Consider the following 26,044-nt stretch of genomic DNA (forward strand, 5'->3'; position numbering starts at 1 on the left):
GTCCCCTGCGGTCCGAGCTGCAAATTTCTTGATTCGCTAGACTGTGCAATCGTTGAGTCGCAGGGGCTGTGCATGCCGCAGCCCGCCTCACAGATGTGTGTTGCAGGTTGGCATCGGCGCCTGCTGACATACGCGCGCACCACAATACAGGATGTCCCACTCAAACTTCCCTGATTTCAGGACCCAGGGAAAAAACACACACACACAGTAGATACTACAATGAAAAACGAACTACTCTGTAGAGCATCTCTAAGAATTTATTTACTTATTTATCATCAATACACCTCTACATGTGAACCATTTGTAGCACGAAGAATATCGAGTCTATATTCAATTTATTGCCAAGTTCTTTGTAACATTTCCTCTGTTATTGCTGCAATCTCATTAGTGATACGATGTCGCAATGTAGGAATATCGTCCACTTTGGTCACATACACGCGGTCCTTCACGAATGCCCACATGAAGAAACCAAGCGGCGTAGTGTTGGTTGAAAGTGGTGGCCAGGCAATGGGTCCTCCGTGTCCGATTCAACGATTGGGAAATTTCCTATCAAGGAATGCGGCGGAGACCAATCTTGACGGAAAATGATGTTGGGTTGCAAGTCTTGTATCTGAGGGTACACAAACTGCTCCAACATATCTAGATACACTGACCCATTCACTGTTCGTTCCGCAAAGGGGAACGGACCAACAACCCTGTCGTGCATTAGCTCGCACCAGACGTTTAGTTTAGGGCTAACACGAACATGTTCACTGATAACGTGCGGATTTTGCGGACCCCAAATCCGAACATTATGCCTATTAACCCTTCCTGATCCTGCCTCATCTGAGAATAAACATCTTTCCAGGAAGCTGGCAATCCATATCAACACGTTGCAGGGTATCCGCAGCGATGTTGTAGGCGTGGTTTGTCGTTCGGTGTCACATGTTGCAAAATTTGCACTTTGTAAGCACACATACGAAGACGCTGGTGAACTACACGATGCAATGTTGATATCATTTTGTTGGCTCTCTCGTTTAAGAGAACCACATATATTCGAATGAATTATACAGATAGGCCACACCGATGTAACAATAAATGTGAAAAAATGTGCTGTGTGTACAGGAATTGCTTTTTTAAAGTACAGAAATGGAACTACCACAAGTTTGAATTTTCTGAGAAGCGTTTCTTATTGTTATCATAATGAATAAAAGTGCAGGGTGTCTCGAAAGGTATGGCACAACTTTAATGTGTTGTCGCACCCAAACTAATTATGATATTCACTCCATGTTTGTGTTATGTGACACCCAACTCACATAATGTTTGTGCTATTCAATCAACTTCTCCATGTACGCCTTTGATAGCACATTATCCAGTGTGTATTCAAACTCTATCCACACTCGTCGTAACATCTCCGCATCAACTCTGGTAGTGATAGCCAGGATTTGGTTCTTTAAACCACTGATGTTGTTGACAGATGCCTGGTACACTTTGTCCTTGGCGCACCCCGACAGAGAGAAGTCCATCAGCGTAACGTCAGGAGATCTAGGCCAGGAAACTGGACTACCCCTGCTATTCTGGCTTGTCGCTAGTTTCAGTGTGTGCAACAGCTACAGTCGCTGTGGATACATCTGTAAATGTTTCTTAAGGGCCAAGTGCATGGTCACACTAGGCCTAGGGATTTGCAGCTCTTGAGACGTTCTTAAACAGACTTCTGTGGTGAATGTTGAAAAGCCAAGCGTATCCGTATATGTCGGTTTCACTTGTTCCAGGTCGTCCAGTATGATACTCCATATCAAAGCTTTCTGTCTGCAGAAGTTCCCGTACCAAAAACGTATCCACTTGCGCAAGGGTAATTGCTTCCTGTACTTTGTTTGGAAGTTCCTTTGAACCTGCGTGTCCAATTTTGTTCAAATAAACTACTCGACGCACTGTGTCTTTTCTCAAACCATTGTTATTATGCTTCACTCACGACAACAAGGAATACAAACAGACAAAACTTTGTGAGTTTGTCTATCACGTAAGCCAAACATGGTGTGAATATCTCACTTAGTGTGGGTACTATAACACAATGAATTTGTAGTACACCATAGTTTCCATGTCTTGTTAAATACCTTGACAGATGTCCCGTTATGGGTAAGAGTATGATCTGGCAGCCATGTAATAGGGCGAAAGAACAGTGTTCAAAAAAAGACCAGAGACTAGAGTCACGCCATGACAACGAAATTCAGTTTCAAAACCGAGAGGAATTGCTGCTGCCATAGATTGAAAATGCATCAAAGAGTTTCAGATCGAACATTGTGCAGCGAACTGCATGCAGTGGACATTTGAAATCGGGTGCTACGCAAAAGACCAAAGTTAGGAGGCACATAAAAATGCACGTTTTCAATGGGCCAAAAATTACAATACTGGAATGTAGCTAAATTGAAGTGTGTAAAATAATCCGACAATTCCAAGTTTTACCTCTTTTCAAATAATGCAAGGCATCGAGTGAATCGACGGCCCAATGGGGCATATAATCTGCAGCGTGCAGAGGATGCAGTCATGAACTCGGATCCTATCAATCAATGGTGTTCGAGTTTAGGGGGCATACCATGTGGGCTGAGACGTGAATGAAAAATTGGACTGAGGAAGAAGGACTCCTGGGTTGTCCGTACAGTTCTGCGAAGCCAGTGTCCCGGGGTGGCGTAGTGGTTAGTGCTTCTGCCCAGTGTACTCGAGACCCAGGTTAGAATCCTGGTCGTGGTATAAATTTTCATTCGTTGCTTCAGTCTAAATATGTACATCTATCATTCAGTTTACCATGAAAATGAATCAAGATGTTTATTTCAACATTCTCGGTGACCAAGTGTTTACCTTTCTTTGGAACTTTATGGTGAGTATGCTGTGGGCAGCATCACCTTCCAAAATAAAGTCAGCCTTTTTACGGACCTGCGCACATACTTTCCGTGTCTGACGAACAAAAAAATGGTTCAAATGGCTCTGAGCACTATGGGACTTAACATCTGTGATCATCAGTCCCCTAGAACTTAGAACTACTTAAACCTAACTAACCTAAGGGCATCACACACATCCATGCCCGAGGCAGGATTCGAACCTGCGACCGTAGCAGTCGCGCGGTTCCGGACTGAGCGCCTAGAACCGCGAGACCACCGCGGCCCGCTGTTTGACGAACAGTCAGGTGCCTTAATGCTCGTCGAGTGGTCCGCTTAATCCCATAAAAATGTCTGGGACTATTTGTAACAGCGATCACTTCTGCAATTGGCAGCTCTACAGCATCTAATGATCAGAGAGTGGCTTCACCCGGCTATGACATATCTAAATAAACTTGTGTCTCTTCCACATCGAATTATCTTCATTACGAAGGCCAGAGGCTGTGTTTCACGGTATTAGAGTGATGCCTTCTCGGTGTGTATGTGGGGGGGAGGGGGGGGGGGGGAGCAAACCAATTTTTTTGTCTGGTGTGCTTATTTCGCCCTTTGGCATTAAATGCTACATGCATCCACTAGTTTTCAACCTTCCACTTCCTTTTATGATTATTTACTGATTGTGCTTTAGTCCAAATATACAACAGAAGTCCTTCATGGGCCTACGTGCGCTACATCTCTCTTGAAACTTAATCAATTATTTGCTGGTAAATTGTTCTAAACATCTCAGTTTGGGTTCTTTTGGTACCCTCTTCCTTTGTTGCTCAGTTTCCCCAGACGCTAGAGGGTACTGATCTGCCCACAGGCCACCCGCAGTGCTGGATCGACTTTCAGGAGCGCTGGCAGTGGCGGCTCTACATGACGCTGGTGACCACCACGCTGTTCGTGCTGCCCGCGCTCATCATCACCGCCTGCTACACCGTCATCGTGCTCACCATCTGGAGTAAGAGCAAAGTCCTCACGCCGCCCAGCCGCCTCAAGAGTACGTACCTACTTCACGATACAAAATTAACAGCTAATAGCATATTCTCTACTGAATGTATAGTCAGAGATTGTGGAGTACTTTTTTCAGCTAGTACTGAGAGCAGTACTTTTTTCAGCTAGTACTGAGAGCAGTACAAACATACACTATCTGATCAGACGTATCCGGATACCTGTTAGCGGAAATTAATTTGAGGTGTATCCACCATTCGTCATTGTGACGCCTTGAAGTTTGCTGGAACACTTTCAATGAGATGTCTGCATGTCTGTGGGGGATTGGCAGCCGATTCTTACTCAACAGACGTAACCAGAGATGGTAGTAATGTTGGACACTGGATTCTGGAACGGGGTCTGGAACGAAGCAGCCGTCCTGAATTATCCGAAAGTTATCAATTGGGTTGACGCTGGGATTCTGGGTAGGCCAATCCATTTCAGGAATGTTATTGTCCACAAAACATTGCCTCACAGATGGTATTTTATGACAGGATCTATTGTAATGCTGACAGAAACTTTAGTCGTCTTCCAACAGTTCCTCTACTATACACACAGTACACGATGCTGTAAGATGTGTTCCTTTCTATCCGCAATTACATTTTCTTAAGCGCAATAAGGGTACCACAGCCCAACCTTGAAAGACTCCCCCTTACAGTAACACTACGTCCCCTTACTCCACTGTTGCACTGTGTACGATGGCAGGCAACGTCCTCCAGGCATACGTCAAATCAAGACCCTTTCGTCGTATAGCCTCAGTGTATTGTGCGATTCATCACTACAAATTACTCGTTTCTAGTCGTTCACTGGCCAGTCGCGTCGCTCTTTAGACTACCTCAGGCTTCGCTTAGCACTGACTTCAGAAATGTGACTTATGAGGAACTGTACGACCATTGTACTCTGTTATTTTAACTCCCTAAACGCAGTCATTGTGCTAGCTGCACAGCTAATAGCACTTTGGCACTGATGGGTGAGATCTTCTGCTGATTTCATGTGATTTTTTTGCAACTGCCCTCAGCAAGGCTCGACGGTCCCTGTCCATAGCCGGCCGCGGTGGTCTAGCGGTTCTAGGCGCGCAGTCCGGAACCGCGCGGCTGCTACGGTCGCAGGTTCGAATCCTGCCTCGGGCATGGATGTGTGTGATGTCCTTAGGTTAGTTAGGTTTAAGTAGTTCTAAGTTCTAGGGGACTGATGACCTCAGAAGTCCCATAGTGCTCAGAGCCATTTGAACCATTTTGAACCTGTTCATAAGTTGAAGTGTCCTAACACAGGATAGAGGGAAGACAGGGGGTCTGACGTCAGTCTGCGATTTCCGAGCGGTGAGAAGCAAATACAGAGAGACAAATTCCAAGTGAAGGCAGGCTGATGACTTGCGCCAAACACTGTCACAAGGCAGCTTCGAGAGGTGAGGATTCTGAGACTCGACAGAATGGTTGCAGCAGGTGACTCGTGGAATTTAGGGGTCTGATTAATGATATTAGCGATCAGACTAACAACTACACTGAAGGATAATTCCAAACGTTGGAAAAAGCAAGGTAGGCAATTGATTGCACAACAGGTCAGTGTTTGAATTCACAGAGATGGGCGTTACCGTAACAGAAGTATCGAACACTAGCAGCATATTAAGTACAAACGTGAGAGCAACACTCCAAGTAAGAAATACAGTTTTGACGACGAGCGACACGGAGTCGGTGCCCCAATGATCTGTCTGGAAACTACCTCTGAATACTAAACCACCATGACGGCACGCTATGTCTCGCTTCGTGTAGTCGTCCCAACAATCCACCGGAACTTAATAAACTTCGGCCAACATATCAAGTCTCTCTGCGACACCAAGGCGCCTCTGACAAGCCACATTTAAACTTCTTGGCAGATTAAAACTGTGTGCTGGACCGAGACTCGAACTCGGGACCTTTGCTTTTCGCGGGCAAGTGCTCTATCATCTGAGCTATCCAAGCACGGCTCACATCTAGTCCTCAGAGCTTCAATGCTCGCGAAAGGCGAAGGTCTCGAGTTCGAGTCTCGTTCCGGCACACAGTTTTAATCTGCCAGGAAGTTTCATATCAGTGCACTCTCCGCTGCAGAGTGAAAATCTCATTCTGGAAACCACATTTAGATTTTTCCCCTTCTCCTACTCGGCAAGTAGGGATGTATCTGGACTTTAAAATTAACAAACTCCTTATAAATGTACGGTAGGCTCCCGCGGCCATTGTCACTTTCAATGAAATTTTTCTGGGTTTGTGACCGCTTTGTCAATATACATAAAAATACTGACGTTTCGATGCCTGTTGCAAGTAACCTTCTGCAGGGTGGTTTTGTTTACTGCAACAGGGACCGAAAGGTCGGTAGTTTTAGATATATTGACAATGCGGTCACAAACCCAGAAAAATTTTATTGAATGCAACAAACTCCTTGTTTGGTAGCAACGGCGCTCATCTGATAGCTAAAAGTCGTTGCCACTCCTATTATGTCCAGCGACAACAGTGTTTTACGTCACTTAGCCCCGCCCCCAGTCCTTTTGTGAAGGGGGGAGGGGGGGGAGCTGCTGTAGTAGCTTTCTAACCTGTGCAAAACCACTGACTTTGCAGTTCTCAGGACAGGTATCAAGCTTACTGCCTCTGCTATCCGTGGCCATCTTTTACTGCGACGTCTTGCAACAGTGTCTAGGCGATGGATGGAGTTACCAGTTAATTCCCTGAAGTGAAACTTCTCCCCTGGGACAGCTGCCCAGAGCGTACGCAATTTGCAGGGCTCTAGTGTTACTCTTTAGCTACGGCAACCTAAACGCTGCCAGTTTTGCAGAGAGCATTCTGTCTCTGATTTCCTACCTTGGAGAGTCCTTAATGGCTCCCAACAGCCTTAGGCGTAACAATGCGCATTTTATTGTCAATATATGACAAATTATATGAGGTCTGCCCGGTCTTGGTTTAGGTGTCGCTCTTCCTTCGCCTTTCCACTCCACAAACACATTACTAACAATCGACTTGGGCAGCTTTAGAGCTACTGAACTGTCCCTGATATATTTTTTACTCAGGTTACATCCAGTGACTAGTCCACGTTCGAAGTCACTGAGATCTCTCCCAACACAATGCTTCTCAGTAACATTTATACCGCTGGGTCCGCCTCCGGTGACATCTGGTGGTCGATTCGGCATTACGGAAATGTGTCCGGATACTTTTGATGAGATAGTGTAATTAGCCTTCTTGTATATTTTTTCTCCACTGCAATGGGTAGAGTTAGAGTGTCGAATTTGTTTCCAGCCAAATACCTGGCATGCTTGTTGTGGGGCAAATGGGGAGTCCCAGCTGGAAATATTTGTGGGAGATTACTGAATCCGGCAGTCTTTTACAACCAAGATTTTGGTCGGAAACGACAAATCTGAACTATTTTAATTTCTGGCCCTGAGAAAAATCAAAATTTTATGTTTGTGTCTGAATTTCAACTCATAAACAGCAGTGCCTTGCCCTGATAGCGAGTGTTGTTTGGTAATGATGGTAACTCCTATAGTGCCTCTAGCAACCAATATGTGATCGTTCTTTCAATAAATGACGTTTATATAATAACTTTACAAACTCCTGGAACGTGCAAATGACGTAAACAGACAACGGACCTGTCTCCAGGAACGAACTACTTCTTGCTATGGGGACAAACATGTGAGCCGCGCGGGATTAACCGAGCGGTCTCAGGCGTTGCAGTCATGGACTGTGTGGCTGATCCCGGCTGAGATTCGAGTCCTCCCTTGGGCATGGGTGTGTGTCTTTGTCCTTAGGATAATTTAGGATAAGTAGTGTGTAAGCTTAGGGACTGATGACCTTAGCAGTTAAGTCCCATAAGATTTCACACACATTTGAACATTTTTGAACAAACATGTAAAATAATGTTTTCTGCTTTCCTGTTAGACCCAGGTGGAGGACTAAAATAATTTTCTATTACTTGGTGTTTGCTAGATTTGCAGCTAACTGTCGTATGTGGAACAATGCCCATTGTTAAGGTGTGGTATTAAGGTGCTATTGGACTCTCCGGATCTCTTCTTCGAGTTACAGTGCGCATTCCGTGCCACGGTTGCAGTGCTAATTAGTATTGTGCCCACTACTAGTTACTGTGTTAGTTGATGCCAGGTTTAATAAATAGATAAATAATCACGGTGAGTAGATACTCTCAACAAGCGTGGAAAGACGATTCCTAAGATTTTTGTTTTTATCTCTCTAACACGTAAAAAGAAACAAATGGACGTGCAAAATGGAAAAATGATCATTCTACAAGAGTAAATAAACAGTACTGAAAGCGCAATAATGAACTAAGAAGATCCTATGACCAGACTAGAGAGGAATTTGGAAAGACTGAAGAACGGGGAAAGCTAGGTAAATTATAAGCAATGTGCAGAAAAGTTAAATGTCTCACAAGCAGAGAACCAAGAAAAGTCAACAAACAAGGTAAGCAAAATAAAATGGAAATGTGCGTAAAAAACAAGCAAGTATGAAAGGAGAAAGTTGAAGAATTACATGAAACACTAGGAGGTCATACACGGCTTAGATTGGAGCAGGAATTGAATTGTCCCGAAATAGACCCTAGACTCAAAATATTACCATTTGAAGGCCGTTAAGGATCTCAGAATAAGGAAATCATTGATTTATGCTCTAAAGCTTTGGAAATATCCAAACTAACCAGCCTTGTCAACAAGATGTGTGACGAGGACACCTGGTCTAAAGATATAGTTTAATTATTCTAGTCCTTTTACCAAATAAATGCAATGCCAAAGAATGCTAAGTTTATATGACTGTTAACGTCTTATGCAATATTACAAATGCAGTATATAGCCCATCACTGAGAAGATTAGAAAGAAAAATCGGCAGGAAATGAAAAGGAACAAGCGATGCAGTTGGATGTTTGAGGGCAGTAGGACAAAGAATGTTACAAGTTAACATGGAGATGTACATGTGTTTTATATGTTGGTAAAAGGCGTTTAACTGAATGAACTGCACCGAAGACATGAAAACATGTTGCCATAGGCTTGGAGAACACAAGGCTCGTAAAGGTAGTCGAAACAAGACAGGAAGTGGTAGTAATGATTGGTGAGTAGAAAAAGATGAGACGAGTATTGGAAGAGTTGTTAGACAAAGATGTTGTCTGTCACCAGTGCTTTCCAGTACTTACGCTGAGAGGCTAACAGTCAAACCATCAGAAGAAGAAAAAGGCGTAGTAGGAAGAGGAGGAAGGATAAAAACAAATATGCATATGATGATGCATTTTTTTCTGAGTCAGTGGTAGAACTACAAGTTACGATACAGAGGACTGTAAAACTGAGAAAAGTGGAATGTGGATAAATGCGGCAAAAACCAAAGTGATGAGAAGAAGCAAACATGAGGGTGCACCAAAATATCTTTAATATTAAATATCTTGGAACAAATACAATCTTTCAGGTGAGACAGAAATTCGTTAAGTGCTTTTTCTCGTATGTGGTATTGAAAGACATCGAATCGTGAATAGTAAAAGAGACATATCTTAAAAGTGAAATATTCTGACGGAATGATAAAGAAATTACTGGAAGAAATTATTGTAAGTATAGAAGAGAACAGAAAATTAGTAGAAAGGCAAGAGGTAAACATCTTTGCTCCACGTGTCCTGAAAACAAAACTCAGCAACGAAGCATAACTGTAGGAAAGATTCTAGGTAAGAGATAGATAGAAAGAACAACACTCGAAATACTGAATGACATTACCAGCAGATTAAGGAAGCGGTACAGGGTAAAGGTAAGAGGTGAACGTCCAGTCGGTGACTGTCTTAAGACAGATATACGAAAAAGGAAAATAGCTAAAGGTGACACTGCGTAACAATATGGAGTGGGAGAAATCTGTACCTGGAGAAAGTGGACAACTAAGATATATGAAGAATATCCTACAAAAGTGAAACGGAACTGTAATGGAAATCATGTAAAACTGTTCTGCGATCTGGTCTTGCACACATCTTGAATATTTGGGGCCTTAGTCAGCTCGTATTAATAGATAGTACGGCTGGAATTCAAAGTCGTGTTGCCGCATTCGTAAGGAGCAGTATCAAACAGCACGTGAATGTTATGGAGTTGCTTAGAGAATTTACGTAGGAACCTTTGGAAGAAATACCACAGCTTCCTTCCGAAAATGGCATTATTTTGTTAGGAAAAGTAAAGGCTGTTCTCCCGGTATCTTTCTTCCTCTGATCTAACGCGTAAGTCAATATACACTAATAGATAATGCTGTTAATAAGTAATTTGAACTTTTCCTTTCGAGGGGAACTAATTTTAATAATTGATCAGTGCTTTCGCAGAAAGATAATTAATGCACTTCAAATTGCATTTCAAATATCTTCACTGAAATAGAAAAATTAAAGTTTGTTTTCTGCCTCTTTCACGAATTTAATACGTAAGTCTTTTTTATTGGTGTGACGCTAGGTAATCACAGAGATAGGAACAGGATCCTACTGTTGGCAGTGGTGACTTAGGAAAATGATTAGGCTAGAATTAAAGCTGACCAAAAATTACAGTGTTTCGTAAACTGAATCGTCCATGATGGCAAGTCTTCGCCGTTTCCAAACTTCTGAAACGGCATGGTCTTACTTCGAGGTGGAACTGCTGCACTCTCGAAGTTACGATCTGATGACAAAAATTATTACCCAGAAAGCCTCTTATCCTCTTTACGAGGAGAATTAAATATATTTGGCCGCACAGAATTCTTCGGTTAATACTCCTGAAACTATTTACAAACAAATATTGTACTGTGTCTCAAAACGTCGAACGCTCGTGATGTCACAATGCCTTGCCTAACATTTTATCACCACATGTTTCATCCACATAATTTTGTCTCACTTCTACAGTTACTTACATCCAACCTAACTCACTGTCAGCTTGCAACAACTCTGTACGCGTGAACTAGCGCACCGAGGAAGTTAGTGCCACACAACGTTACCTTTGGTCAGAGATTGTTATTAGGCATAGCAAACGCTCTGACTATACCAGAGTGTTTACTACATTGCTTGCAATATTGTTTTTAAATAGTTAGTAATAAGTTTGCTTTACAATCCTTCAAACTATATATATATATATATATATATATATATATATATATATATTTATTTATTTAAAAACAATATTGCAAGCAATGTATATATATATATATATATATATATATATATATATATATATATCAAAAAGGCAGAAAGAAATAATGTGCTAATTATGAAGTACTGTGTTGTAGTGTTACAATACCTGTTTCAGTAACGTTTGTACAATGACTCATACGATACACGGATGTTCGTCATTTGTGGATGAAAATTTTATTCATCTGATTCTCTTGATGTTGGCTTGTTTGTCTCTTCTCAGGAGTGTGATAGTCTCCGCAGGTCTTGGTTTTACAAAGTCAATGGTATTATTTCCATGACTGTTAAGTTCAAGAGTATGCAGTCTAGCCAGTATAAACTGTTTCTTCAGTATAACTTCTGTATTCTTAGTTACTCAGATGACTAATTCACAAAATATATAACCTTCAAAGTTCTAATGGTTTGTTTCCTGCGCACAAAACGTGTCTACTTCTCACAAATGGTTCAACAAGGCCCCTTCTACAACTAACATTCCCGCCAAGCTCGGGGTGAAACTTATTTAGGGACTTGCGGTAACACGACCTTGGTAAGTTACTAGGCCACTTTGAGCGCTACAAGTTAATCAGTACATCATCCCGCTTTCTTATTGGCTGATTTTAGTCTTCCAAGATTTTTTCATTTCGTAGTAAACAGAAGTTGGTTTGATTACATTGTGTGGCTTATTAGGACTTCTCGTGTGTATTGCCCTCTCTTAACTGCATTGTAAATATGTTGTTCGTATTCTGAATGCGTTCTTCTCGCATCCGTAATATCGTATGGGGTAATTGAGTCCAATTTGGTTTTTTCTCATATAAAACAGAAGCTGCTTTGTCGCATGGTGTTCTGTGAACTTACTTGTGCTTGGTATCGCTTACGAATCTGTAAGTGAACTGCTCGATTTAAATGCATTGTAAATATATTGCTTTTATTCTACTTTATTTTTGTCTGCGTTCTCACAATCAATGCAGAACGCCATGTTAGTAGGTTTTGACAGTACTGGTATTCAACTTTATTAAATCTTGTGACGGTATGAATATGAAATTCCGCTTTGAATAGTGTCGCTTCTTGCCACGGAACGCCATTCGTTTCATGTTGGCTTGTAGTTTCTGGATTTACATGTAGATAGGCATGCTTTGTAGTCTTGGTGACTAGAGTTTCCTTCCTTTCAAATGCTAAAATGCTACAGTAGTTATGCAAATGTTTTTAACTGGTTCTAAAAACAGTACATTTTAGCACGATTCAATGAAAATTTCGGTGGCCCCCATTGAACGCGAGGGTACGAAAAACGGATGGTAACACAAGAATATGAGCAATTTACTTACAATGGATTTAAATCGAGCAGTTCACACACTGATTCGTAAGCAGTAATAAACAGCAATGAATCTACAGATAGTCATTCGGTGAAAACAGCTTATATTTCACATGAAACTAAAACAAATATGAAGTCCTTTACACCACCCAGTGCTACGAATGAAAGCAAAAATTAAGGAGAATACAAGAAACACATTTAAAATGTAATTCAGGGGGTGCAACACACACAAGAAAGGTCGTAATTAGGAACATAATTTCCATTTGATAAAAACCACACGGACGAAATTCCAATTTTCGGTTTTACGAATAAGTACACTTTACCACCAGATTACCATACTCAGCAGTTAAGTATAAGTTAAAAAAGTTATCATCTAGCACTCAAATTTCGTAAGACAAGAACACAGATTATTGCGCTATATTTTCCTGAATTCTAAGTTCGCTGACAGGCCACTCGCTGATCTACTGTCGTTCGTAGCATCAAGAACAGCGATAATAAACATGTTGTCCAAAGATTTTCATCATTCGCACAGACTTTCAACAAAGTGTTCAAACAGTTTCACATAAACTGAGAGGTAAATATTACAAAAATTTGTGTAAACATTTATACAGATTGTTTTATAAAAATTGGCGTATTTATGTTTATTTAACTGCACAAATGTTAACTATAACGATCGATTATTTTTAAAAAGTTAATATTTTATCTACATATGAAGCGATTTGATATTACGTATTACGCTTGATTACATCAAAATAAGTAGCTTTCTTAAACCATATAGAATCTGCTAATGTACTGCAGTACCTCAAGTATAGTAACCGTAAATCTACAGGAGACTTTGCTAGGTGCCTCGCTGCTATATCTTCTTGTAGTTCTCCTCTTTGTCCAGTTCATCACTAATCTCTCTTAGTATGTAAGCTCTGAACCTTGCTGCTGTGCTTCAGCTAAAACCTTTTCAGGAGAACTTGAATCCAGTATCAATAATACATTGTTGTAGAATCTCTAACACGAAACAGCGATATATTCATCCAGTGGTATTCCTTCTTCTTTTTACGCACAGAATAGACAGCGTCCATTCCTCTATAAAAATGCATATTACACGCTTCGAAACTCTTGCTACACAAAGAGCTAATTTCTTCTGCAAAAACAAAAACAAACAAAAAATGAATTTTGCTTACAGAGACAGCTCCAGTCTTTGACTGTCTGGGAAAGCACTTATATGGAGTCACCTCTCCGTCTTGGTGCCTTTTCGTTCCCACATCGCAAAGTAGCGCTCCAGAAATCAACTCACGTCCGTAGACTTCTTTGTCATCTTCTTCGGGCTCTTCTCTTCAAACACGCCAACACACTAGTCAGTTCTGATCAGGAATGCCCGGTGCGGTGCGGCCTCACTAAGGGAGATGTGGGATACGCGGAGGTTTGGATGAGTGCCTCGCACCGCATACTTGAACTCGTGACTCGGTTCTCCAACAGCCCGGTGAATTTAGACACTATTCTATAACAAACGCCATTCAGAGATCCTCTAAAAGGAGGTGCACAACAGCACGAGTTGTTCCATCTGGGACAGAATGCATAAACCGTAGTTGTACGAATACTTACATTAGAACTGTGCATTAATTTATTGCTATTTATTTATTTATTCTTATTTGTTTATGCCGATTTGTGGATTTTAATTTACTCTCTAACAATTGCTTATTTGACCTATTTAGTTTCCTGTAGTTTCTAACGTCTCTGACACCCCTGTGACAACCCTTCCCCGCTCCCTTATATCCTCTCCCATTTCACGGATCACTGCACACGTTGATAATGGCGACGTTTCCCTGAATGTCAATGGCGATCCCGAGAACTCAGCAACGCTTTGAAAACCTGCGGTTAACTCATTGCATTTTCTATCGCATTAATTATCATAGCAGATATTACTACGTGCGTTGTACCTTCTCGGACCTTTCTTATCCATGTTCGTCCTTTCAGCCATCCACTTTTACCTCAATCATTAACCCTCGCTAGAGCAAGGGGGAAGGGGGGTTACTTTACGCCCACCTTTTTCAAATATCGTAATTTAGTCAGTTGCTTCGCACTTCAAAATTTTGAAACTAATATTTATTGTTCTTAATTCTTCCACCAGATTCCATATATGTTTTAAATTTTTCAGTTAAAATAACTCAGAGATGTAAGTCTCAATAGGAGATTCACTTTCCCCAATGAATGTCGTATTCAGTTCTCACACGTTCAGGGCCCAGTACCTCTTTAAACAGTACGTTGAGAGTAAAAGTCAGTAACAACGAACGAAATTTGCTTATTTTAAATTTTTTGTTCGTGTTCATGAAGTCGATTGTACGCCTTATTGAAAGTACTTTGATATTGCTGAGGAATTTTTAGCTTCTGGGCCCTACTTACACATTATTATCTCCTTAAAAAGTATGTTGTTAACATAACTCAACAACAATTAACGAATTTTGTTTTTTTTTATTTTTTAGGGTGAGCATACAGTTTGGAGCCGGCCGGAGTGGGCGAGCGGTTCTAGGCGGTACAGTCTGGAACCGCGCGACCGCTACGGTGGCAGGTTCGAATCCTGCCTCGGGCATGGATGTGTGTGATGTCCTTAGGTTAATTAGGTTTAAGTGGTTCTACGGGACTGATGAACTTAGAAGTTACGTCCCATAGTGCTCAGAGTCATTTGAACCATAGAGTATGGAAAATGCCTTGGTGTTGCTATGATTTACTCCAACTGACGTACGATGAAATTATTTGCGTTGTACAATTCATTCTAATTACTTCACTTGTAAAAAAATTCTAATGACTATATCCAAGCAATTCAGAGTTGTCCTACATTTGTTAGGCTCCAGCAACACGCGAGTGTTACGGCGATGCTTCGTGAACTTAAATGGAATCTCTGAAGAAAGATTTTTTTTTTTTTGCCAACCAGTATTGAGAAAATTTAGAGAACCGACATTTCCGGATGATCACAGAACAGTCGTACTGCCGTCAACATACAGAGCCGCGAAGACAAGAAAAGTTAGAACTCCTAAAGAGTCACGTAGATAGTCTTTTTCCTCTCGGTCTTCTTACGAGCGGAACAGGAAAGAGCAATACTAGAAAGGGTGCAAGGAATCCGGAGTCATGCACCTTGCTTGCGGCGTAGATGTAGATATTTCGTATACTGCACCGCTTCATCTTCTACTTTCCACCGATGGCTGCTGTTTACATTTGCCTTCCTTTGTTCGACTTCGAGATAAGGGAGGAACTCATACGGTTGTATACATACGCCGCAGTCCAAAACGTTTCGAGAGTGGATTAATAAAAAACAGAGATAAGACGCTGGTTATAATGCTTCATAAGTTCTATGTAGTTTTCCCCAGTTTGACAACAAAGCACAAAAATTTTATTTTACCATGTGAACATGTCAGAAAAGTCCCTCTATGGGATGTTATTCAACTCTTGCGTCACATTGACTTGAAAGTCTGTTACGTCGTCAAAGCGTTGAATCTTCATGTGTATTTCTGTACTTTGTCGTTTGTGGTAGGTTCGTACTGATAATACCCAAGTCGCGTCACCAGTGATGAATTTTTTCCAGAAAATAATCAATTGTCCGCATTTTGCGGCAGGTGTCCACGCCCATTGTTTTTGTTTGGCAGTCAAGGTGTACAGGACAAACTTTGCACACATTTTTCTCCAAAACATTCTGGAGAACCATTCACATCAGTATTAGGGGCATCCGCTTCGCTGCTGTTGCCGACTCACTTTGATGTGGGCGTGTGTCAGGTAGTGCAGCGCTGGATGAGGATGGCGTGTATACCATCCAGGACCAGGTCGACATGGTCTTTGCCTACGGACAGGAAAATAATAATGGCTAAGTGGCAGTATGACTGTACCGGGAAGTCAGCAACCGCACCATAAACTGCTCACAACAGTGTCTCGTCGTCTGTTTGAGACAGGCGAGGTAACGATGAAAGGCGGCTGCAACCGCACGTACGCAGGCCACGGAGGAACAGGACCGAACACTGTGGAATGTGACCACAGTGGGAACACTATCCAGCACCATTAACGACGCCTGGAGGCCGCATCACCTGCGGCGTTGCCTTGACAGCTTGTCGCTGGTTCATCGCACAGGCTGGGATTTCAGTCATCCATCCTATTCACAAGTGAGACTAACAAGGGGGGTGAAAGCTGGTAGTCAATGGAAGGCAGGATTCGGTTACGATTGTGGACGGGGCCGTTATCAGTTACTATTGTTTGCCTTTTACAGTTACACACAATTTATTTTAAACCAGTAATTCCAGACTCAACAATAAATAAAAAATACCACACGTTATTAATGAAGAAATAAACAACTGTGTAAATAATAGTGTTTTCAGTGAGTTACAATTTAGGAAATCACCTTTAAATACAGATACAGCATATCAAATTTTAAAAGCAAGCCACTGCGATCTGGGCAGAAGGCCTTACACGCCAGGAAGGGCAATAAATCAAGAACTGTTTAAAACTCGTTGCAACTTACAAATTACAGGTATTGAAATATTAAAGGCAAGTCTCCACAAACACATCAGAAGGCATCAGGCGCCAGGAATGGCAGTAAATAGGGTTTTAAAGGCTTACTGCGTAAATTCTAATACCAAATTAGAATTTTAAGGTAAGTGACCGTAATCACGGTTGAAGGCCTTACACGCCAGGAACGGCAATAATATAAAAAATTTAGAAATCTGCTATAAAACAGCAAATACAATAGCAAAGGTTAATTAAAAAACAATCAACTGGTCACCAAACGGGTGAAATAAGATGATGGTAAACTTTGTAACACAACCCTTAACATCCACTGAACACTACACTGCTAGATTTATTCCAGAAGGTGAGCAGAACTATTAACTAGACATATATAACCTATAATGTAGGCACTACAATATATTGTAATAAATAATACAATAATAAAACACAAGAACCACTACAAAAGTTCCTTAAAGGGTACTGAGGCAGATTATACCCGCAGAAGGCGTGGGCTGAAGGAGCATTACACTGAACTGCTGGCCATCAGACTGCCTTATCGAACACACATGTCTTATAAGAACCAAGGGGCCACAGACGGTGCTCCAGGAATCGGCCTCTGAGAAGGTCCGCAACAAACACTTTCGCGAGCGATGAAATAGATAGCCAAGAGTTGCATTCACTTCCCAAGGTGATAACTCAGACTAGTGGCAGTCTAACGAATGACTAATGATAATTTTGCTGAAGCTACCTGACTTCCGATAAAGCAAATGCAACGATGGAACAATACGCCAAAGTCGGAACCGGCGGTCTGCACTACGTTCCCAGAATACTGTGTTTAGAGCGCCCGGAACGAGAAAGGAATCACTACCACCAGAGTAGAAGAATCACCAACCGGCCTACAATCAAGAAAGCTGTAAAAACTACACGCCTTACCAGGCAGCAGCGGCAAGGCGAGAAAACGTACACTGCCGTTACATACAGTAACCCGCAGGGCGGGTAACTGTGGCGTTAGCGGCCACCAGGCAAGAACAATTACCGCTGGTTGAACTTAACAAATTGTAACAAGTTTAACGTAGTAAATAGTAATAAGAAGTCGAGGAAAGGTAATCAGATCTGCCTTCCCCAAGCACACCACTCGCTGCTCTTCACCACGGCGACACTACGAGCAGCAACACGAACCCAAGTCACTGGAGAATCGCGATATATCACAATGGTGGAGGTTTCTCTACTTGGATTGAAAATCACTCATCTTAAAGTTTGCTGGATCCGGTTTACGACGAGGTCGTGCACCCTCGTGACCACAGCCCTTCCATCCGGCAGTCCATGCGTGCCGCCAGCGGTCCCGACGTGTTCTGGCAGACCTGGCTCCTCCTCACTCCCCAACCGAACTGGCCCACACACACGACCCAGAAAAACAACGACGTCGCCCCAAAGACAGGGCAACAGTTACTACATATCGATAACCCCCGCTGCTGCCACTAGCGGACAGGCAACGCTTGTGAAATCGAGTGGCGCCAGTCAACACGAGAAGAAGAGAAACAACAGCAACAATGCCAACTAAACGATACCGCCTGGCCTCCAACAGAGGGCGGAAACCTACAAACAGCACCAACGTGAGCCGCAGCACGGCTCAGAGTGGTGTCGCCAACCTCCATAACCTTTACCATCAGCACCGGTTTAGCCTCGACGTGTGGGCGTGGAATTATTTGCGACTATCTTGTGGGATCCGTCATCTCTCCACAACACCTCACAAGAAAGGCATATTCGCACTTCGTAGGTTGATCGTGTCTCCCCAGCTCGAAGACATGCACTTGGTGGTACGAAGGGTAATGTTCCTACTACATGACGGCGCTCCAACTCACCTCCGAGTCACCTAGACAACATGTCTGACCGCCCATGGATTTGACGAGATGGTTCAGTGGCATGGCCCCTCTGGTCGCCCGACCTCAGTCCCTTAAATTTCTACCTGTGGGGCACCTGAAAGAAATCGTGGGAGTGGACCCCATTCCAGACGTGCAGACAATGGAACATGTTGTGTCTAGACAAGACAGTCTAGACACAATGCGAGGAAGCTGAAAGGGCGCGCGCTTAATTCACGCAGGCTTGCTTAGGTCTGAAACAGGATACGTAATCAATGCTATAAAGAAAAGTACGTAGCTGCTGGAATACTTAACTTTAATTTATCATTTGTATACAGCATTCTGATGATACAAGTGAGACTCTCTCTAGAAATGGTTAATGGCGCCTTGCTAGGTCGTAGCCATGGACTTAGCTGAAGGCTATTCTATCTCTCGGCAGATGAGAGAAAGGCTTCGTCAGTGTAGTCGCTAGCAAAGTCGTCCGTACAACTGGGGCGAGTGCTAGTACGTCTCTCTAGACCTGCCGTGTGGTGGCGCTCGGTCTGCAATTACTGACAGTGGCGACACGCGGGTCCGACATGTACTAATGGACCGCGGCCGATTTAAAGCTACCACCTAGCAAGTGTGGTGTCTGGCGATGACACCACAGAACAATACATCCGTGCTGCCTGTGACACCATTTGGTAGCAGAAATGTACATTTGAACGTGAGCATCACTTACTGCTGGCCGAGCGGTTCTAGGCACTATAGTCTGGAACCGCGCGACCGCTATGGTCGCAGGTTCGAATCCAGCCTCGGGCATGGATCTGTGTGAGGTCCTTAGCTTAGTTAGGTTTAAGTAGTTCTAAGTTCTTAGAAGTTAAGTCCTATAGTGCTCAGAGCCATCTACCCCATTTTTTGAACTTACTGCTACGCCGTGTTCGCGCATACTTCGAGACCCTTAGGGACCATTTCCAACACCTTGTCTAACAGTGGTCATAATATGTCGTGCACTGTAATGTAACTGTGCAGTCATGATAAATTAATAAATGTCCTGTAGCACCATTTAGCAACTGTGCAGTCATGATAAATTAATAAATGCCCTGTAGCACCACTTAGCAAAATCACTGCGTGTATGTCAACTGTAGTGCCAATAAGTACTCAAGTAAATGAAACGCTAATTCTGTTTCCATGTTTTCACAAAAATGAAATATTCGGTATCCTGAGCCCTGTAACTTTTCTACGGTTTATAGTTTTTCAATGTATAGTACGCTTGCATCAAGTGTCTCGCACATTGGTACTGCTAAGGTATTCTCGTATTCTGACAATGTGTCAGATTCCTTTTAGAATGTGTCACTGTGTAACCTGTGCGGTGTCGCTTCCAGATGGGGACCACAGATCTGGCGATGATCACGACTCCAGGCGTGCCAGCTCCAGGGGTCTCATACCAAAGGCTAAAATCAAGACTGTCAAGATGACTTTCGTCATCGTGTTCGGTAAGTCACAACTCCACTTACTAAAAAACTACAAGAGTTTAATAGTCGGCTAAAACCCCGAATACTGTAACTGTGTTCCGGATGTCCAAACACAGGTCTGGGTATATCTGTAGAAAGGCTCTTCATCATCATAAGCAGCACTGCCTGATCTGGAGAACGACGTCTTGGCAGTTCAGTCAGGAATCTCTGTTGTTAACCAGGCTTGCAGAAATGTTACTATCTCTTAGGAGGGACATGGCTGTCATTTTGTACGCTTATACTTTACGACCGCTCTTATAACAGACACCAAACCTTCTGCACGTCACTTAAAATAACAGGGCAATTTATATTTATGTATAGTTTTAGAATTCTGGGACACTATTGGTTTAGTACTAAACAACAGTCCGTAACTATCCAGCTTTCGTTCCGAAACTTATTAAACCACAAAAAAGCATACACCTCAGGACTTACACGCAGAACAAATTTGAAGTTCATAGCATTTCTCAACTTACTATGAACGTATGTTTCCTTGCTCTTACTTTCACTGACGCTGAAAAAGTTAATTATTTAAAGCTCCCGGCTCCCAAGATTAATGTAAATTCCACTTGGCTACGGTTTCTGGAACACAAATTTGAAAGACCGTGACTTAAGCGAAACAAATCGATACCAGTCACTTTTACAACTATTTCCAGACAAGTATCGAAGTGCTCCATATGCTTCTTCGGTGGTGAACATCTGCTAATTTATATCTGTTGGACTACGCTGTTTCTGTGTATAACCTTCTGTAATTCTGGAGTTTCATTTAATATCATGTGTCAATTTAATGTTAGTTTGTGATTCCAAGAGTTGTGCCTCTGAAAATTAACAAATTTACTTACACCTCTCACTAAGTATTGAAACCATAGACGAAATCGACGAAAAACGAAAAATGAACTTTTATGTAAATGCTCCTGCGTTCCCGCAAAAATTGTAACTTGTTACTAAATGTAAAATCCGAATCCGAATCTACACCATTTTTCAGAAATTTCACAAATATTAATAGCTTGTTATTTAGCAATCTACTATCACAAAGTCTTTTTTTTTCAACCATGACTGTTTTCACAATCATTTCAATAATAAAGTACAGTATCATTTACGCTTCTCATACGTAGCACATTGCGCTTCAAAAGTTTATCGCTATTTCGAAGATCTGTAAGAATTTACAAAGATTTTCCAATATCTTTGAAAATTGTTACACATCTTTCAAATAGTGATAAACTTCTGAAGCGGAACGTGCTGTTCATTGTACCCCCTACTCTTTCCCTGCAGTCGTCTTTGTGTGTTTCCAAGGTATTGTACATCCTTTAACAAACAGAAATTGACATACATGTGAAACATCATTCACACTGTCTGCTGTGACTTACGGCAAACAAACACTGTGAGCGATTTGCTGCGTGTCTGTGAATTTATGCGTATTGGAGAAGGTCCATTACGTTAAGAACATAAAAAGCCAACTGCAGGGAAAGAGAAGAACAACAACACAACACATACATCATATTGAATAGCTTTGCAAATTGTTACAAAACATAAAAACGTCTATAAATTCCTGTAATGGACGTGCTACGTATGAAAAAAACGTAACTCGAGCAGTAATTTATTATTTATGTCATTATTAACAGCTGCAGGCTTACAGGGACATCGTTTATGATGAATGACATTAACTAAAAAGCATTCCATCTCCAGATCCATCCTTATTACAAAGTTAACCATTATATCAGGAGTTCCTTTAGTATTTGATGGGTACTTTCTCCTAATTCTTTCTAATTCTTTCTAAAAATGCCGACCATAACTGGAAAAACGTCTCGTTCACAAACAGCTATACCGGGTGGTTCATTGATCGTGACCAGGCCAAATATCTCACGAAATAAGCATCAAACGAAAAAACTACAAAGAACGAAACTCGTCTAGCTTGAAGGGGGAAACCAGATGGCGGTATGGTTGGCCCGCTAGATGGCGCAGCCATAGGTCAAACGGAAATCAACTGCGTTTTTTAAAATAGGAACCCCCATTTTTTATTACATATTCGTGTATTACGTAAAGGAATATGAATGTTTTAGTTGGACCACTTTTTTCGCTTTGTGACAGATGGCGCTGTAATAGTCACAAACATATGGTTCACAATTTTAGACGAACAGTTGGTAACAGGTAGGTTTTTTAAATTAAAATACAGAACGTAGGTACGTTTCAACAATTTATTTCGGTTGTTCCAATGTGATACATGTACCTTTGTGAACTTACCATTTCTGAGACGCATGTTGTTACAGCGTGATTACCTGTAAATACCACATTAATGCAATAAATGCAATAAATGCTCAAAATGATGTCCGTCAATCTCAATACATTTGGCAATACGTGTAACGACATTCCTCTCAACAGCAAGTAGTTCGCCTTCCGAAATGTTCGCACATGCATTGACAAGCGCTGACGCATGTTGTCAGGCATTGCCGGTGGATCACGATAGCAAATATGCTTCACCTTTCCCCACAGAAAGAAATCCGAGGAAGTCAGATCCGGTGAACGTGCTTCGACGATCAATCCACATGTCATGAAATACGCTATTCAATACCACTTCAAACGCACGCGAGCTATGTGCCGGACATCCATCATGTTGGAAGTACATCGCCATTCTGTCATGCAGTGAAACATCTTGTAGTAACACAGGTAGAACATTACGTAGGAAATCAGCATACATTGCACCATTTAGATTGCCATCGATAAAATGGGGGCCAATTATCCTTCTTCCCATAATGCTGCACCATACATTAACCCGCCTAGGTCGCTGATGTTCCACTTATCGCAGCCATCGTGGATTTTTGCGTTGCCCAATAGTGCACATAATGCCGGTTTACATTACCGCTGTTGGTAAAGGGCGCTTCGTCGCTAAATAGAACGCGTGCAAAAAATCTGTCATCGTCCCGTAATTTCTCTTGTACCTAGTGGCAGAACTGTACACGACGTTCAAAGTCGTCGTCATGCAATTCCTGGTGCATAAAAATATGGTACGGGTGCAATGGATGTTGATGTAGCATTGTCAACACCGACGTTTCTGAGATTCCCGATTCTAGCGCAATTTGTCTGCTACTGATGTGCGGGTTAGCCGCGACAGCAGCTAAAACAGCTACTTGGGCATCATCATTTGTGCAGGTCGTGGTTGACATTTCACATGTGGCTGAACACTTCCTGTTTCCTTAAATAACGTAACTATCCGGCGAACGGCCGGGCACTTGGATGATGTCGTCCAGGATACCGAGCAGCAGACATAGCACACGCCCGTTGGGCATTTTGATCACAATAGCCATACATCAACACGATATCGACCTTTTCCGCAATCGGTAAACGGTCCATTTTAACACGGGTAATGTATCACGAATCAAATACCGTCCACACTGGCGGAATGTTACGTGATACCACGTACTTATACGTTTGTGACTATTACAGCGCAATCTATAACAAAGCGAAAAAAGAGGTCCAAATAAAACATTCATATGTCTTTACATACTACACGAACATGTAATAAAAAATGGGGGTTCCTATCTTAAAAAACGCAGTTGATATCCGTTTGACCTATGGCAGCGCCATCTAGCTGACCAACCATAGCGCCATCTGGTTTCCCCCTTCAAGCTAGACGAGTTTCGTTCTTTGTAGCTTTTTGGTTTGATGCTTATGTCGTGAGATATTTGGCCCGATCAATGGACCACCTTGTATAAATAACGTATTTCAGTAAGATTCTCCTGATTATGTGATCGCGTTGTGATAACGATGAAAACTGCAGTCATATATGCTGCTACTTCAGACATCTTTAATGACGCTGTGACACATTCAGAAGAGTCTTCCTGAAACGAATTCCTGCCGCGGAAGCCTAAGCTAATATAAAAAGGCTATTGTCGACACATTATCTGTGGTTGTCTTTATGAAATAAAAATGTATTTTCTCATTCTTACACACATGTGTCAACTGCTGTTTTTTCACACCGATGAAAACGAAAGCAGTGGTTAATATAATATTTGCCAAGATTTAAGACCTACGAACACCACGCTAATGTCTCACTACAAACAATGGAAGCAAAATGCTTTGGATATGGCGGGATTTATTCTAGGATTTCATTTGTGATATCGGAACCAGACACTTGCATTTCCTTTCGTCTTACTGTAGTAAAAAGAAAGCGAACGGAAAGGCTAGCACATGAAAATGTAACTTTCCAATAGATACAAATTAACAATTGACACTGAAGATCAGTCCACGGTTGTTCGAAAAAAAAATTACAAACGCGATTGGTTGCGTGTTTGTTCGGAAAATAGTGCGTACTGAAATCAGTATGAGTAACATTTATTGTCGGATAATGTTGAAAATTAGGTGGACTGATAAGGTAAAGAATGAGGAGGTTCTACGCAGAATCGGAGAGGAAAGGAATATGTGGAAAACACTGATAAGGAGAAGGGACAGGACGATAGGACATCTGCTAAGACATGAGGGAATGACTTACACGGTACTAGAGGGAGCTGTAGAGGGCAAAAACTGCAGAGGAAGACAGAGATTGGAATACGTCAAGCAAATAATTGAGGACGTAGGTTGCAAGTGCTACTCTGAGATGAAGAGGTTAGCACAGGAAAGGCATTCGTGGCGGGCCACATCAAACCAGTCAGTAGACTGATGACCAAAAAATAAAAAAACCGCGGTTGTCTTGGCGCCGGCCGGTGTGGCCGAGCGGTTCTAGGCGTTTCAGTCTGGAACCACGCTGCCGCTACGGTCTTAGGTTCGAATCCTGCCTTGGGCATGAATGTGTGTGATGTCCTTAGGTTAGTTAGGTTTTTAGTAGTTCTAAGTTGTATGGGACTGATGAGCTCAGATGTTAAGTCCCATAGTGCTCAGAGCCATTGCTGTGTCGGCAGTGTTCATCCTGTGCTGGAGTCCGTACATCGTGTTCGACCTGCTGCAAGTGTACGACTACGTGCCGACGACGCAGACCAACATCGCCGTGGCGTCCTTCATCCAGAGCCTGGCGCCGCTCAACTCGGCAGCCAACCCGCTCATCTACTGCCTCTTCTCCACGCACATCTGCCGCAGTCTCAGGTCTGCACACGTCCAGTTTCGCTATCCTTGCTTACCTAAATGCAAAAACATTTAATCAATAATATTTACACTGCGTGAGAGTCGAGTACAGAGAAGGTAACCTCAGTGATTACAAAATCGAGCCAAATTTCAAATTACATGGCAGTATGAGGCCACTTCTCCGTACGATGTTGTCCCCCCTCTCCCTCTGGCTTCTATGGTGCACACACTGATTCAGTTGGGAACGGTGTCATAAAGCTGCTGTATCCTCTGCTGAGGGCAGACGGCCCACAGCTGTTGTAACTGTACAAACAGGAGAGACCATACGCTATGATAAGACAGACTCCACATCGGTCAGATCAGCAATACGCAGTAAACGACACAGACACAAGCACAGACACGGGCTCGGATGCTACATCACACACAGGAAGTGAAGACGAGACAAACATACAAACGTAGCAATAGTAAGCGCAGGATCTACAACACTACGCCGAATTAACGTGAAAAAACCTCTCTGTGTAGCTGTTTGTTATGCCATTACATAGCATGCAACAATATCTGAAGATGTGACATTTCTTCTTCCTTCGCTGCATCAGGTGTAACTGGCTCGAAGTTTTGCCGAGAGCTCGCACCTGATGCAGCTATGACATTTTAAATCAAATCCCAATCTCCATTGCTTACGTAACCATACACGCAGAAGGTATAGACGGAAGGACTGTCACATCATATCTAAATCAAATTTGCATCTCTTGTTTCTTCCATTAAATACATTTTTAATTTTAAATTAAAATACATCCGCAACCTATTATGCATCCTATTATTAGCATTATCTACGTTAAAACCAAGTTTAAAGAAATTTGTTTATAT

The 26,044-nt window shown here is 42.2% G+C and overlaps 1 protein-coding gene across 1 annotated transcript in view; it reads left to right on the forward strand.

Annotated features, from left to right (window-relative positions):
• The window catches only part of LOC126101403 (cardioacceleratory peptide receptor-like), a gene marked incomplete at its 3' end in the record, with an annotated part of 348,677 nt that overhangs the window by 306,497 nt on the left and 16,136 nt on the right, over positions 1 to 26,044 (forward strand). The window contains exons 5-7 of the mRNA XM_049912066.1: positions 3,712 to 3,888; positions 20,000 to 20,110; positions 25,018 to 25,198. Of these exons, the coding sequence (XP_049768023.1) occupies positions 3,712 to 3,888; positions 20,000 to 20,110; positions 25,018 to 25,198 (469 nt within the window). The remainder of the gene's footprint in view (positions 1 to 3,711; positions 3,889 to 19,999; positions 20,111 to 25,017; positions 25,199 to 26,044) is intronic.

This window comes from Schistocerca cancellata, chromosome 9 (genome assembly GCF_023864275.1).
Source record: "Schistocerca cancellata isolate TAMUIC-IGC-003103 chromosome 9, iqSchCanc2.1, whole genome shotgun sequence".
NCBI classification, from domain to species: domain Eukaryota; kingdom Metazoa; phylum Arthropoda; class Insecta; order Orthoptera; family Acrididae; genus Schistocerca; species Schistocerca cancellata.